We start from the raw sequence: 14467 nt of genomic DNA, 5'->3' as shown, positions 1-14467 counted from the left end.
TTTTATTTATAGAGATAAGTGATGTCATGTGACCTCCCAGATTTCTCCTCACCTCTCTGGTCAGGTCTGTGTTTTATTTATAGAGATAAGTGATGTCATGTGACCTCCCAGAATCCTCTGAACCTCTCGGGTCAGGTCTGTGTTTAATTAATAGAGATAAGAGTGATGTCATGTGACCTCCCAGAATCCTCCTTACCTCTCCGGTCAGCAGGTAGATGATCTCCAGGGTGAGATTTAGTATCTTCCCAGTCATGTGACTCTGCTCCTCCTCCATCATCATTGGTGCCGTCATTTGATCTATACAGGTCTCCTTGTAGACGGATAACTTTGGGAAATAAAAGTAAGAATTATTTGTATGGTATTGGTCACAATAATAGGATGTGGATGTGAGGGGGATAGGAGAGTTGCTGTACATTTAAGAACTACTCTCCCCATGAGAATACATTTAATCTGGACTGTTTTGGGTTTGTTACATCTTGGAGGACCTTGGACCCTCGTAGCCTGCCAGATCAGAATTTCCCTTTTCTCTGTTGGGTTTGTTTGGTTTCTGAGGTGGTTTGCAGCTGAAACAGAACTCCCTTAAAAACAAGTGCTCACCAATGAATGCAGGCATTCCCTTCTTCTTCTTACATATTATTCTATAACAAATCACATGACCAGTGGGACAATAAGATGGTTAAGATTGCCAGTTCTGTAAGGTCTGAAAAATAAGTGCAGGTGGGGTGGGAGGACAATCATAGACCCCCCCTCTGTCCCTCAGAGTCCCCTGAGCCCTCCAGCCCCCTATTCCCTCAGAGCCCTGAAGCCTGACTACCCCCTCAAGGTTCTTAGAGTCCTTCAGATACTTTACCTCTTCAGAGGCACCTAAAGTCTTCCAGCTTTACTAAACCCTCACATCCCCTCAGCTCATCTACTTCCCTCAGCCCTCAGTATTTTCCTCCCTCTGACACCAATGATGGAACATATTCCTTATGGCAGGCTGGGGAATGTTTTCTTCCTCCTGACCAGCAATGTAAGGGGCTCTATGATCCATACTCCTGACCCCTGCGCTCCATCATTTATTGTAATGATTGCCCATTTGCTGCCTGTGTTGTGTAATAATTGCCCTTTGTAGGCCATGTATGGTCAGGATTAGAGATGAGCTTGGGCGTGTTAGAGTTGGCACATACTTGATCCCGCCAGGAAGCTGACACTGCAGTCCGCTAATCACAGGCAGTGAGACATTTACTGATCTGTGCAGCTGTGGATCGGGAAATGTCTCACTGCCTGTGATTAGCGGAGTGCAGTGTCGGCTTCCTGGTGGGATCGGGCACGTGTGAACTCAAATACGCTCGAGCCCATCTCTAGTCAGGATGGTCATTGTCTTGTCTATTTATTGTCAGCGCTGTTTGTTTAGAGGAACATATTACTAGAATTTATCTCCAAAATGAAGAGAATGTTCCGGCCCCGAAAGTGGGGAAATGTTCTGACCCTGAAGGCATACCTCCCAACTTTTTGAGATAGGAACGAGGGATGCCTAGCAGCAAAAGTGTGTAGGCATAAGACATACCCCCTGCCACGCCCCCTAAAGGAGAATTATGCAAAAAAAAAAAAATGGTTAGTTAAACCCACAAGTGCTTTTTTTTTTTTTTTTAATCACTACTGGCTTTTGAAATTTGCAGAGCCAGCAATTTAGAAATTGGATGAAAGGTTTAGCACTGGGAAACACTTTTTAAAAGATAAACAGTGTATTTTATATACAAATATATAGATGAGACCAAAATGAGGGACAAATGAGGAGGAAAGAAGGACAGAGGGACTTTTTTTCCAAATCAGGGACAGTTGGGAGCTATGCTGAAGGGGTTCATCTAGTTTTCCACACTATATATGTGTGTATCATCATCTGCTGGAGATAAAAGATATCACAGTGACTATGGAGGAAGAGGACGGACATGACGGGGGGTTACTGGGTGTAAATAGAAAATAAGATCTTATTACCTCCTCTGCTGCCACTTCCAGCAATGTCTTCTCACTACTTTCTCCTGACTCACCTCTCACCCGGTGTAATGTTAACTACTTCCATAGAGAGCAGTTACACCCCCTTGCTGCCCAGACCAATTTTCAGCTTTTGGCGCTCTCACACTTTGAATGATAATTACTCAGTCATACAATGCTGTACCCAATCAAATTTTTATCATTTTTTTCACACAAATAGGGCTTTCTTTCGGTAGTATTTAATCACCACTGGGTTTTTTATTTTTTGCGATATAAGTGAAAAAAGAGTGAACATTATGAAAAAAAAAAAAAACACATTTTTAGTTTCTATTATAACATTTTGCAAATAAGTAATTTTTTTTCATAAATTTGGGCCAAAATTTATACTTCTACATATCTTTGGTAAAAAATAACCCAAATTAGTGGTTATTATTTAGTCTGTGTGAAAGTTATAGAGTCTACAAGCTATGGTGCCAATCATTGAAAATTGATCACACCTGATGTACCGACGGCCTATCTCCTTTCTTGAGGCCCTGAAATGTCAGGACAGTACAAATAACCCCCAAATTACCCCAAATTACCCCTTTTTGGAAAGTAGACAGTCCAAGGTATTTAGTAAGAGGCATGGTTTTTTGAAGTTATAATTTTTCTCTTGGGAAAATGAAGAAATATATATATTTTTTTTTACACAAAATTGTCATAATAACAAGTTATTTCTCACACACAGTATATGAAAACTTGCAATTACACCCCAAAATACATTCTGCTACTCCTCCTGAGTATGGCGATACCACATGTGTGAAACTTTTACACAGCCTTGGCCACATATAGAGGTCCAACATTCAAGGAGCACCGTCAGGTGTTCTAGGAGCATAAATTACACATATAATTTCCTAACGACCTATCACACTTTTGAAGGCCCTGGAGCACCAGGACAATTGAATTACCCACAAAATGACCCCATTTTGGAAAGAAAAAACCCAAATGTATATTCTATGAGGCATAATGAGTCTTTTGAACACGTCATTTTTTTCCACAAGTTTTTGGAAAATGTGGAAAGAAAATGAGAACGCATTTTTTTTTACACAAAGTTGTCAATTTATAAGATATTTCTAACACATAGCATGTGCATAGCAAAAATGACACCCCAAAATACATTCTGCTACTCCTCCTCAGTATAGTGATACCATATATGTGGGACTTTGTCCCAGCATAGCCACATACAGAGGCCCAACATGCAAGGAGTACCGTCAGGTGTTCTAGGAGCATAAATTACACATATAATTGCATTACAACCAATCACACTTTTGAAGGCCCTGGAACCCCAGGACAACGGAAACCCCCATAAAATGACCCCATTTTGGAAAGCAAACACCCCAACACATAATCTAGGAGGCATGGGCCGCAGATAGGTACTCTGATGGGCTGCAGACAAGTACTCAGGTACACTGATCGGATTCAAAAAGGTACTCGGGTACTCTGATGAGCTTCAGAGAGGTACTTGGGTATTCTGATGGGCTAGAGACAGGTACTCGGGTAATCTGATGGGGTGCAGATAGGTACTCTGGCACTCTGGGCTGGAGACAGGTACTCTGGTACTCTGATGACAGGTACTCGGGTACTTTGATGACAGGTACTCTGGTACTCCGATGACAGGTACTCTGGTACTCTGATGACAGGTACTCGGGTACTCAGATGACACGTACTCAAAGTACCCGAATACCTGTTATCAGAGTACCCGAATACCTGTCATCATAGTACCCGAGTACCTGTCTCCAGCCCATCAGAGTACCCAAGTATCTGTCATCAGAGTACCCGAGTACCTGTCACCAGCCCATCAGCGTACCTGAGTACCTGTCACCAGCCCATCAGAGTACCCGAGTACCTGTCATCAGAGTACCTGATGGGCTGGTGACAGGTACTCGGGTACTTTGATGGGCTAGTGACAGGTACTTTGATGAGCTAGTGACAGGTACTTTGATGAGCTAGTGACAGGTCCTCCTTATTGGGGGGGGGGGCAATCAGTGTATTTTGGGGTGCCCTGTAATCGGTAACTAGCTGTTACCACAATTTCCTCCTCACACAGAATCAGTGTGTGAGGAGGAGAACACGGTGACAGCTAGTTACCGTGTTCTTTGTTGACATTCTGTGACTGGCTGTGATTGACAGCCGGTCACGTGGTAAAGAACCAATTTCATTGGCTCTTTACCTAGATCGGGGATGGGCTCTGTCTGAGGGACGAGCCTTGTCCCAGATTGCCACGCATTGAGGAGAGAACGAGCGGCTCACTCTGGAGCTGCTCATGTGATCGGCTGTAATTGACACAGCCGATCACGTGGTAAACAGCCAATTTCATTGGCTGTTTACCTTGATCAGGGATGGGCTCAGTCTAAGGGATGAGCCTCATCCCTGATCGCTGTGATTATAGATGACTAAAATTAGCTTTAGTCGGCTAAAATGTAGGACGTTTTAGTCGACTAAAATGTAGGACGTTTTAGTCGAATAAATACGACTAAAACTAAAACACTTGCAGAAGACTAAAATGGGACTAAAACTAAAATGCCATTTTAGTCCTAAGACTAAAACTAAATTGAAATTTGCTGCCAAAATTAACACTGATACACACACAGCACACGGCCGTGTTCTCACTACGAGACGTTTCTAGGGACTGCAGTTCCTCTGAGCTCCACAAGGTGGTGATCTCACTTCTACCCACACAGGAAGTCTCTATGGAAGACAGGAAGTGATGTCAGGTATATAAAGGAAGTTCAAGGTGAAAGGTGAATTGGGAGGAAGTAGAGAGGAGACGTTGCTGGAAGTGGCAGCAGAGAAGGTAATAAGATCTAATTTTCTATTTACACCCAGTAACCCTCTGTCATGCCCGTCCTCTTCCTCCATAGTCACTGTGGCCTCTTTTATCTCCAGCAGATGATGATCACACATATATAGTTTGGAAACCTAGAGTAACCCCTTCAGGGTCAGAACATTCCTCCACTTATGGGCAGGGCTGCTGTTAGAAATTGCGGGGCCCCGTACAGACTACCTGGCAGGGCATATATATATACAGATATATTTAGCTAAAATTACAACAAAATCACTATTATCAGACACAAATATAACATAACTCGCATAATCCTGCTAAATCTAAAAAAAAAACTATGTTAAATAAAAAAGAAGATGAGATGAGAAAAATATACAGGCTGGGCAGTTGGAGCTCAGTGATTAGAGAGACACAGAGAGAGAAACAAAGTTACAAATAAACTCCTGAGCAGAGATAAGTGCTGGGAGGGGGGTCACACAGGGAGGGGGATTAGTGAGGGACAACTGTCTCTTTCACAACAGATAAAAGCTGATAGCAAGGAGAGGGACAGATCAGATTCAGGTGCTGGAGGAAGATTTCTGTATTTGTTGTCCATCACTAATCCCCCTCTCTGTGTGGGCCACCCTGTGTGCTCAGGCCCCCTACAAGAGGGCTGGTGGTCCCCCCCTATCAGCAGCCCTGCTTACGGGTTGTAAAATTTTCTTCATTCTGGAGATTTGTCACCTTTCCCACCAATCATCTTCTCACCTTTGCAGTCTCTTGTAACGAGGGATGAGATTTGGTTTCGGGTTCTCCTGAAATCTGCACTTTCACACCCTTCATCTGAAGATATAAATATCTCCATGCCTCACTACGTTAACCATGTGCCTGCCTCTCCTGTAGGCCCAGGATCGGCATGGTGGATGGAGTGGAGGGTGATCAGTTCTCAGATCTCCTCTCTGGTGAATGAATCCAGAAGAGATGAGCATTTCATTACTTCCAGGTTCAGTTCCATCATTCCCCGGTCACTGTGGTCAGGGAAGAAGCTGGTTGATCCCGATCTGTACTTCATCAGCTTCACTGGCCATATGTGGCGTTGGAACGAGGGGCCATATGTGACCCCTAATGTCTCCTTAAAGAGGACCTGTCATTTATATTATGCTGTCACAAAGGGAGGTATTGGCCACAAACAGGGGCGGACTGGGCCGGGGGGAAGGGATGCATTCTCCCCCTGGGCTGCTCTGATGCTTTGTAAAAAAGGCCGCTGTGTCCCCAGCTCAGAACTGCGCACGCGCAGTTCCGGAGTTGGCCGAGTGCGGCTGTACACAAGTAACTCCATCCAGGACTGCGAGGCAGGCAGAGGCAGTGTTCTGTCACAGGGCTGAGTGACTGCATTACCGAAGGAGCTACCCAGCCCCTCCCTCCTCCACAGGAACAGCTGCTAGACTCGAGGCTGGAACCTCTCTCTCTCTCTCTCTTTGCCCGCCCACATTCCGATCAGCCGAGTGCAGTCGGTGAAGAGAATGTGGAGAATGTGTGGGGCGGGCGGGAAAGTTCAAACTAAGCTGTCAGCTCAACAGATAGAGAGCTCCAGTGAGTGAACGTCCAAGTAAGTGAGTGTAACCTCTCCTCCCTCCCTTTCTCTCCCAAATCCCTCTCCCTCCCCCTCCCCTTCACTGCAGAGAAAGATTTTTCTTTCAGCCTGTTACAGTACCTTGCCCTATGCTATGTACTGGGCTCACACTGGCATGCTGGGGTTTGGCTGCAATGCTAGTGTACTGGCAGCCTTCCTGTATGTTACCCCCAGTCCCATAGACCTCCTATTAGACTGCACATTTTTACTGCATGTTCTGAAAGTGCACAAAAAATCCTGCATGCTGCTTCCTTGGTGGAATTTCAGAAAATGCAGCAAAAACGCACAACCTAAAAGAGTCTAAGGTCCTGCGGCTAAGGAAAAGTGCCAGCACTGCAGCCAAAGCACAGCACACCGTGTGAGCCCAAAGGCTTGTATGCACTTACAGCAGGCACTTACACTCCTCTGAAAAGTGATCCAGTTATGCTAGTTACTTGGCTGTCATGTTTATCCTCCTGCTTTAATACATGGTATCCTTTATGTGGGACAGGATATACATAGGAAACATATACATCATCTTAGCATTGTGACAGCCAGACAACCTGCATCTTCAGGAGTGGATTGGGGATGACAGTCTCCATGCATCTCTATGGATAGGTTTGCTTTAAAGAGACGATAACATTTTGTATATTAAAAAATATATATATAATCATGTTGGGGGGACCATGTGACTGAGGGGGGGAGGGGGTACTGCCTACCCAGGAGTTGTGTTTGAAATACTGAAATCGCTAGAAATGCGCAGGAAATCCACCATACATAGTCCATTGACAAGTAATAAAGACCAGTCTAAGGCAATCACTCTCAGCTGAGTCCAATGAGAGATGAAAATGAGGGTCACATGGTGTTCTATTACACTTCATAGAACAAAGACTGAGACTTCTCTGTATGGTAAAGTCATTGTCCGCCCTTATAACAAATGTAAAAAATGTGGCAACAATCACCTGCAGAGCATTGCAACCACATCACTGCCTCAGTGTGTAGAGCGTCGCTCGCCTTCGGGACACCATGCCGATCACAGACACTCTGGACTGGAGCGCAGCGGGGGCCGGGGGCGGGGCAGTGCAGCCTGCAGTGACCCCAATCAATGTAGCGGCCCGGCCGGCAATGCAAGCAGGGGGCGTGTGACGTGACGTGTCAACGCCTTTCACGCACGTCGACGAATTTTTGTAGTCGACGAGCCGTGGCAGCCCTAATAGAGACCAATGGAAAACGCCTGTAATCTGCCCAAAAAGAAGCTCGTGTACTTTTTTGAGCGTTGGGCGTTTTGCTCACAGCATCAAAACGCTCAGATGTGAACAGGGGCCATTGAAATGAATAGGATTTGTCTTGTTGGGCGTTTTGAGAGCTGATCCTAGAGCAGAAAAACTCCCCAAAAACTCCCCAAAACGCCTACATGTGAACGGAGCCTAACTGTGACTCTCGGCTACACTGCTTGCTTGGCTTGCCCAGTGGTGTGGTGCTCACTCACCAGAGAAGATCCAAACTCCACAAGTAGCTTTAAGCCTCGTACACACGCAATGATTATCGGCCATCTTTTGTCCAGAGTGGTGTTTTGTTGGTTGGAATGTGCTCTAGACTGCACACAAATTTTCTCGGCCAACAAAAATCTACTTCAGAAGTGATGTCATGTGATGGTTAACTTTCCGTGTGTTTTTTCCTCTCTGAGCATGCCCAGTCTTGCTCATCTGAATTTTGTCTGCCGAAATCTGTACTGACTGCACGAAAATCGGCCGTTGTGTTGACGGCCAACAAAAATTTTATAGCATGCACACCAGATTTTGTTCGGCCGAAAAGTCTGAGTCGGTTGTCGGAAGCATCATACTAACAAGCCGACAATCAGCCGATCAGACGTTGGCCGAAAATATACGGCCAACAATCGTTGCATGTGTACGGGACTTTAGTGTGGCAGCAGTGACTGCCAAGACTTTAGTCTTCATCTTCCTGCAGTCTCTTTGGTCTGTGTACTGAGTGTGGGGAAGGGGCAGGCTCTCTGTCTCATTCTCTCTGGGACAATCATGTGGAGCAGTCTCTGAGAGACTGCTCCACATGATTGCCCAAACAGAGAGTAGCCCCCACAGAGAGTGACCGCTTTCACGCTGCCCGCACAGAGAGTTACCGCTGCCCGCACAGAGAGAGAGAGACCGCTCCACATAGCCTGCACAATGTTGAGTGGTCTCTCTCTCTCTCTGTGCAGGCAATGTGGAGCAGATGGATGGTGAGCTCATTCGGTGGTTCAGTGGGCCACTTGACTGGACTTGCCCCCCAGGCCTAAGGCTGCCAGCCCTCCCCTGGCCACAAAGTGGAGTGAGAGCAATGATTCTCAGGCCGTTATTCCCGGTTTTCTCTAAACGAATGACCTGTAGGAGCTTTTACAGCGTTGTCTTTGCACCATGTTGGGTAGTGAATTTAGACACACAGTTTTAAGGGCTGACATAATTGTGTGTGTGTGTGTGGGGGGGCTTTCTTTTTACAAGCATAACATGCAGATTTTATCGTGTGTGAAAATTTAATTTTGTTTATAGCCCATCTCTGGGGATACGAAAGGTGACGGAAACCCAAATGAGCAGGACCGATCCCAGGGTCACAGACGCCTGGGTGCAGAAATGTTTCTAGCGCCCCCACATGGGCGTGGTCATCTTACTAATACCTCCCCTTTACAAATGTTTCTATGGCAACGACTTAAACACATTGATGCTCCCCTAAGGAGTCTTCCTTACCCCGGGACCCTGACACAATCTCATAACAATAAACAAATTACAGGAAGAGAAGCAGAGTACTCTAATAGGACCTAGAGGGGGTCTCTCTAATGGACACAGAGAGGGCCTCTGTTAGAGAGTCTGTTAGACAGAGCCCTCAGACATACTATAGGAGATGGTCAGAGACTGCAGACTTGATACAAGAGATGGTCAGAGACTGCAAATATGATACAAGAGATCAATGTATTGTGACAGGAAGTCAGGTAAATCTGTGGATGTAGTCACAGACAGGAGATACATTTCCACCTGGTTTGGAAAGTTCACCAATTACTATAGGGTGTCGACTGCAGAGATAGCCAGCAGGAAGTTGAAAACCATTCAGCTGTTCAGAATGAGGAAATGAAGGCCTCTATAATTTGTCCAAAGGAAGTCTAGGGATGGTGGCCTCCTGACGCTGTGTGGGCATGGGGAGAGGAGGACAGTCAGATGTGTGCCCCCTGAAAGCTGTGTGAGCATGGGGAAGACCTCCTGAAGCGATGTGCGCTGAGGAGGGTAACAAGTGTGAAGACTACATCGAGAGGTCTTGGATCGTTTCTATGTGAAAAGAAACCAATGGACATTTCCTGTGTGAAGGGGAAATTCATTAAGACTGAAGACTTCTCAAGGTGAGAAAATGAACTATTTCTATGTGGAAGAAATAAATGAACTGTTTGTTATGTGAAGAGACAAGCAAACGGACATGTTCAATGTGAAGAGGAAAAGGGACATGTTCAATGGACATTTGTTGTGTGAAGATAAAACATGGACTATTGAGTGTCTGCTGTATGATTAGCCAAGTCTGCCCAACAGTAGGTTGGGGACAGACTTCATTAGATAGGTTCCTGTGTGTGAGAAGGTAGCCGCCCACAGTGGCAAGGATTTATTTTGTGTTTTATTTTTATTTTGATGGTTTTGATGCTTGCACTTGTGTGAAGAAAATAGCAAGAATAAACAAACTGTTTTGTTTGCAACCACTTCTCGGCTATCTCCCTGTGTAACGAATCCCCCCAAAGGGTCATCCACGCCCGCCACCGAGCTAATCAAGCTCACATAATCCATGCAGCCTCACCAGTGCCCATCAAATGCAAGCTTATCAGTGCCCATAAAATGCTGCCTTATCAGTTGTGCCCACCAAATGTAGCCTTACCAGTGCCCACCAAATGTAGCCTTACCAGTGCCCACCAAATGTAGCCTTACCAGTGCCCACCAAATGCAGCTTACCAGAGCCCACCAAATGCAGCTTACCAGAGCCCGCCAATTGCAGCCTTATTAGTGCCCACCAAATGCAATGCCAACCAAATGCAGCCTCATCAGTGCCAACCAAATGCAGCCTCATCAGTGCCCACCAAATGTAGCCTAGTAGTGCCCACCAAATGCAGCCTACCAGTTCCAATCAAATGCAGCCCAGCAGTGCCCACCAAATGCAGCCTACCAGTTCCAACCAAATGCAGTCTCATCAATGCCCACCAAATGCAGCCTAGCAGTGCCCACCAAATGCAGCCTACCAGTTCCAACCAAATGCAGCCTCATCAGTGCCCACCAAATGCAGCCTACCAGTGCCCACCAAATGCAGCCTCCTCCTAACCCCTCCCCTACCTCTTCCCTGCAGCATGCATGCCCCCCCCCCTATACTGAACCTTCACTACCTCCACCTAACCTCCTAACCGCTCTCCTACCTCCTACCTCATCCCTGCACCATGAATGCCCCCCCCCATACTACTCCTTTACTACATCCACCTAACTCCTCTCCTGCCTCACCTATGCACCATGCATGCCCCCCCTCCATACTGCTCCTTTACTACCTCCACCTAACCTCCCAACCCCTCCTACCTCATCCATGCACCATGCATGCCCCCCAGTACTGCTCCTTTACTACCTCCACCTAACCTCCTAACCACTCTCCTACCTCATCCATGCACCATGCATGCCCCCCAGTACTGTACCTTCACTACCTCCACCTAACCTCCTAACCCCTTTCTTACCTCATCCCTGCACCATGCATGCCCCCCAATACTGCACCTTCACTACCTCCACCTAACCTCCTAACCCATCTCTTACCTTATCCCTGCACCATGCATGACCCCCTCCCCAATACTGCACATTCACTACCCCCATTTTACCTACTAACCCTTCTCTTACCTCATCCCTGCACCATGCATGGTCCCTCTCCCTAATATTGCACATTCACTACCCCCACCTAACCTCCTAACCCCTCTCTTACCTCATCCCTGCACCATGTATGCCCCCCAATACTGCACCTTCCCTACCTCCACCTAACCTCCTAACCCCCCTCTTACCTAATCCCTGCACCATGCATGACCCCCTCCCCAATACTGCACATTCACTACCTCCACCTAACCTCCTAACCCTTCTCTTACCTCATCCCTGCACCATGCATGACCCCCTCCCCAATACTGCACCTTCACTACCTCCACCTAACCTCCTAACCAGTCTCTTACCTCATCCCTGCACCACGCATGACCCCCTCCCCAATACTGCACATTCACTACCTCCACCTAACCTCCTAACCACTCCCTTACCTTATCCCTGCACAATGCATGACCCCCTCCCCAATACTGCACATTCACTACCCCCACCTAACCTCCTAACCCCTCTCTTACCTCATCCCTGCACCATGCATGCCCCTCCCCCTTAACACTACTGTACCCGCACTCCTCCCCCAGTCCCCCCACCACTCTGGTAAGGTAATAGTAGGTAGTAATAGGAATTCTTGTAGCTGGTGAAGCTGTGTAGGAGATGGACTCCCTCACTGACTACCAGTGCTTCCTGTTCTATAAAGGCGGTGTGTGCCGCCGGTCACCTGAGAAGACAGACTGTCTTCTCTGCCGGTTCCGGAGCCCCTTGCCTTCCCGGGGAGAGTTTGCTGTCTCCTAGCAACATCCCCGACCCCTTCCAGTCCCAAACTTTGTCCCGCTCCGCCCACAGCTGTCACCCCGCCCCTACTCATCAAAGGCGCCGCCCGAGTACAGTGGAGGTAACGAGGGGTGGGCGGGGCGGATGGGAGGTAACAAGGGGTGGAGATGGGAGGTTACTGTCCTCAGATCTGTATAGCGGGTGGATCTCCCTATAACCATGTGTGTCAACTACAAGCCGGTGGAGGAGGGAGGGGAGGCCACTTGAGCTTCGGCGCCCCTCCTCTGACTCAGCTTGCGGCGCCTGGGCGCGGTGCACCCCGTGCACCTGCTCAGGATCGGCCCTGCAAATGAGCATTTAACCCTCGTATAATGGGGGCAGCCCCACTTCAAGGGTTACATGATCATTTGGTGTAGGGAACCAGAAAAAGCTTGTTTACTTATCCGATCCTCTGATCCCTCAATACCGGCACTCTCCTCTACTCCCCTACACTCTGGCAGTGGACTGTCCCTCCTCCTGTCCAATCAAGGGCTATGGGTTCTGCATTGGTCTTGATAGTCTCAGAGAACCTGTGACCACTCTTTATAAAACGATCCCCCTAAGTAACCCAATCTACATGTTCCAATCCACAGTAGGGGCAACCCGCCTATAATCCCTTATATCCCCAACCTAATATTGTCCAACCAATGCAGTCCAGATAATTCTTCATTATCCGTCTACAGAGAAACCCGCATAGATCACATGACCACCACACCATTGAGGATGGAGGAGGATCAGAATCACATTACTGAGAGGTTATTAAGCCTCAACCTGGAGATCATCTACCATCTGATCGGAGAGGTAAGGAGGATTCTGGGAGGTCACATGACATCACGCTTATCTCTATTTATAAAACACAGACTTGACCGGAGAGGTGGGGAGGATTCTGAGAGGTCACATGACATCTCTCTTATCTAGTCTGGTCAACAGACCATGTTCTTATTGTAGACATGTAGATGGTTGATATTGGTTAATCTTTCTCCTTATCTGTAGGATTATGTTGTAGTGAAGGAGTCTAGTGGAGAGCCAATCTCAGGGGGATGGAGCAGGACCCAAATCCCCACTATGGTGCCTCCCCCTCGTTCTCCTATACCTGAGAGGAACAAAGAGCAGAAGATCCTGGAACTGACCACCATGATGGTCCATCTGCTGACAGGAGAGGTGAGCGGTGCTGGGAATTCTGGGACATTATCCAGTAACAGACAAGGGATGTGTCTGGATGGTGACTGTATCATTGTGTGTGTCAGGTTCCTATAAGGTGTCAGGATGTCACTGTCTATTTCTCCATGGAGGAGTGGGAGTATTTAGAAGGACACAAGGATCTCTACAAGGACGTCATGATGGAGAATCAGCCGCCCCTCACATCACTGGGTAAGAGGAGACTTTATTGTAAAGGAGAGAGCAGTACGGAGGCTCCACCTAGATCCCCCATCATCTGATAAACACATAGAAACAATGTTTCTCTTACGTCCTCCGACAGTCGCCGCCCCTCCATATTCATCACAATGGGGTTATGACCTTTGCTCCGTAGGAGTAGCTAGGCAACAGAATATGTTAGTATAAAGACTTTTAACATATCCCACCCCCAGGGGGTGGTCCCCTCAGCTCATAACCCTCCACTTCCTGTATCCAACTCAGTTTCAATGTCTAGCTTGTCAGGAGTAGCTGGATGTTTCTATGCTGGGATATTTTGTCTCAGCCTTCTCTCTCTTTTGATTTTATTTGAGTTTTTTTCTCTCTTTCTTTATTTAGCTGTTATTTTTACCAGCGTTAGTTAGTTTCTTCTGATGAAGCGGGTGTTCACCAAAGTGTTGGCCCCGGTTCTGGCTTTGTTGAGAGCCCAGGGCATCTCGGTCCTGGGGTATCTGGACGATATTCTGGTTCGGTCTGCGACCAGCCAGGGTCTGGAGAAGGATCTGTCCGTTACGTTGCAGACTCTGCAGGAGTTTGGGTGGACGATCAATTTTCCAAAGTCAACGCTGTGCCCATCGGTTCGTCTCCCTTATCTGGGGATGATTCTGGACTCTGTCTAGGCGAAGGTCTTCCTACCGGACTACAAGCTCAGGACTCTTCAGGAGGCAGTCAGGTCCCTCGTGGACGATCAGTCCTCGTCCATTCGGACGTGCATGCGGTGTCTGGGATTGATGGTCTCGGCCTTCGAGGCGATTCCCTTCGCCCAGTTTCACACGCGGGGTCTCCAGGCGGAGATTCTGTCCAGGTGGGACGGGCGACCGCAATCTCTGGATCTTCGGATTTCGTTGAGTCATCGGACCAGAAGGGATCTTCTGTGGTGGCTCCAGTCCCCGTCGGTGTCGGGGGGCAAATCTTTCCGTCCCTTCTTGTGGACGGTGATCACCACGGACGCCAGCCTGGTAGGCTGGGGTGGTGTTCTGGGCGTTCTGTCTGCCCAGG

The 14467-nt window shown here is 47.6% G+C and overlaps 1 protein-coding gene across 1 annotated transcript in view; it reads left to right on the top strand.

Moving 5' to 3' along the window:
- Positions 1 to 12778: 12778 nt before the first annotated feature.
- Positions 12779 to 14467, top strand: part of LOC309543576 (uncharacterized protein) — a gene marked incomplete at its 5' end in the record, with an annotated part of 185377 nt that continues 183688 nt past the window's right edge. Inside the window, 3 exon segments of the mRNA XM_082276041.1 lie at positions 12779 to 12856; positions 13049 to 13216; positions 13303 to 13426. Coding sequence (XP_082132167.1) covers positions 12779 to 12856; positions 13049 to 13216; positions 13303 to 13426 — 370 coding nt within the window.

Source organism: Pelophylax lessonae (assembly GCF_965119305.1).
Source record: "Pelophylax lessonae genome assembly, contig: HAP1_SCAFFOLD_232, whole genome shotgun sequence".
NCBI classification, from domain to species: domain Eukaryota; kingdom Metazoa; phylum Chordata; class Amphibia; order Anura; family Ranidae; genus Pelophylax; species Pelophylax lessonae.
This window is presented reverse-complemented; position numbering and strand designations above follow the sequence as displayed.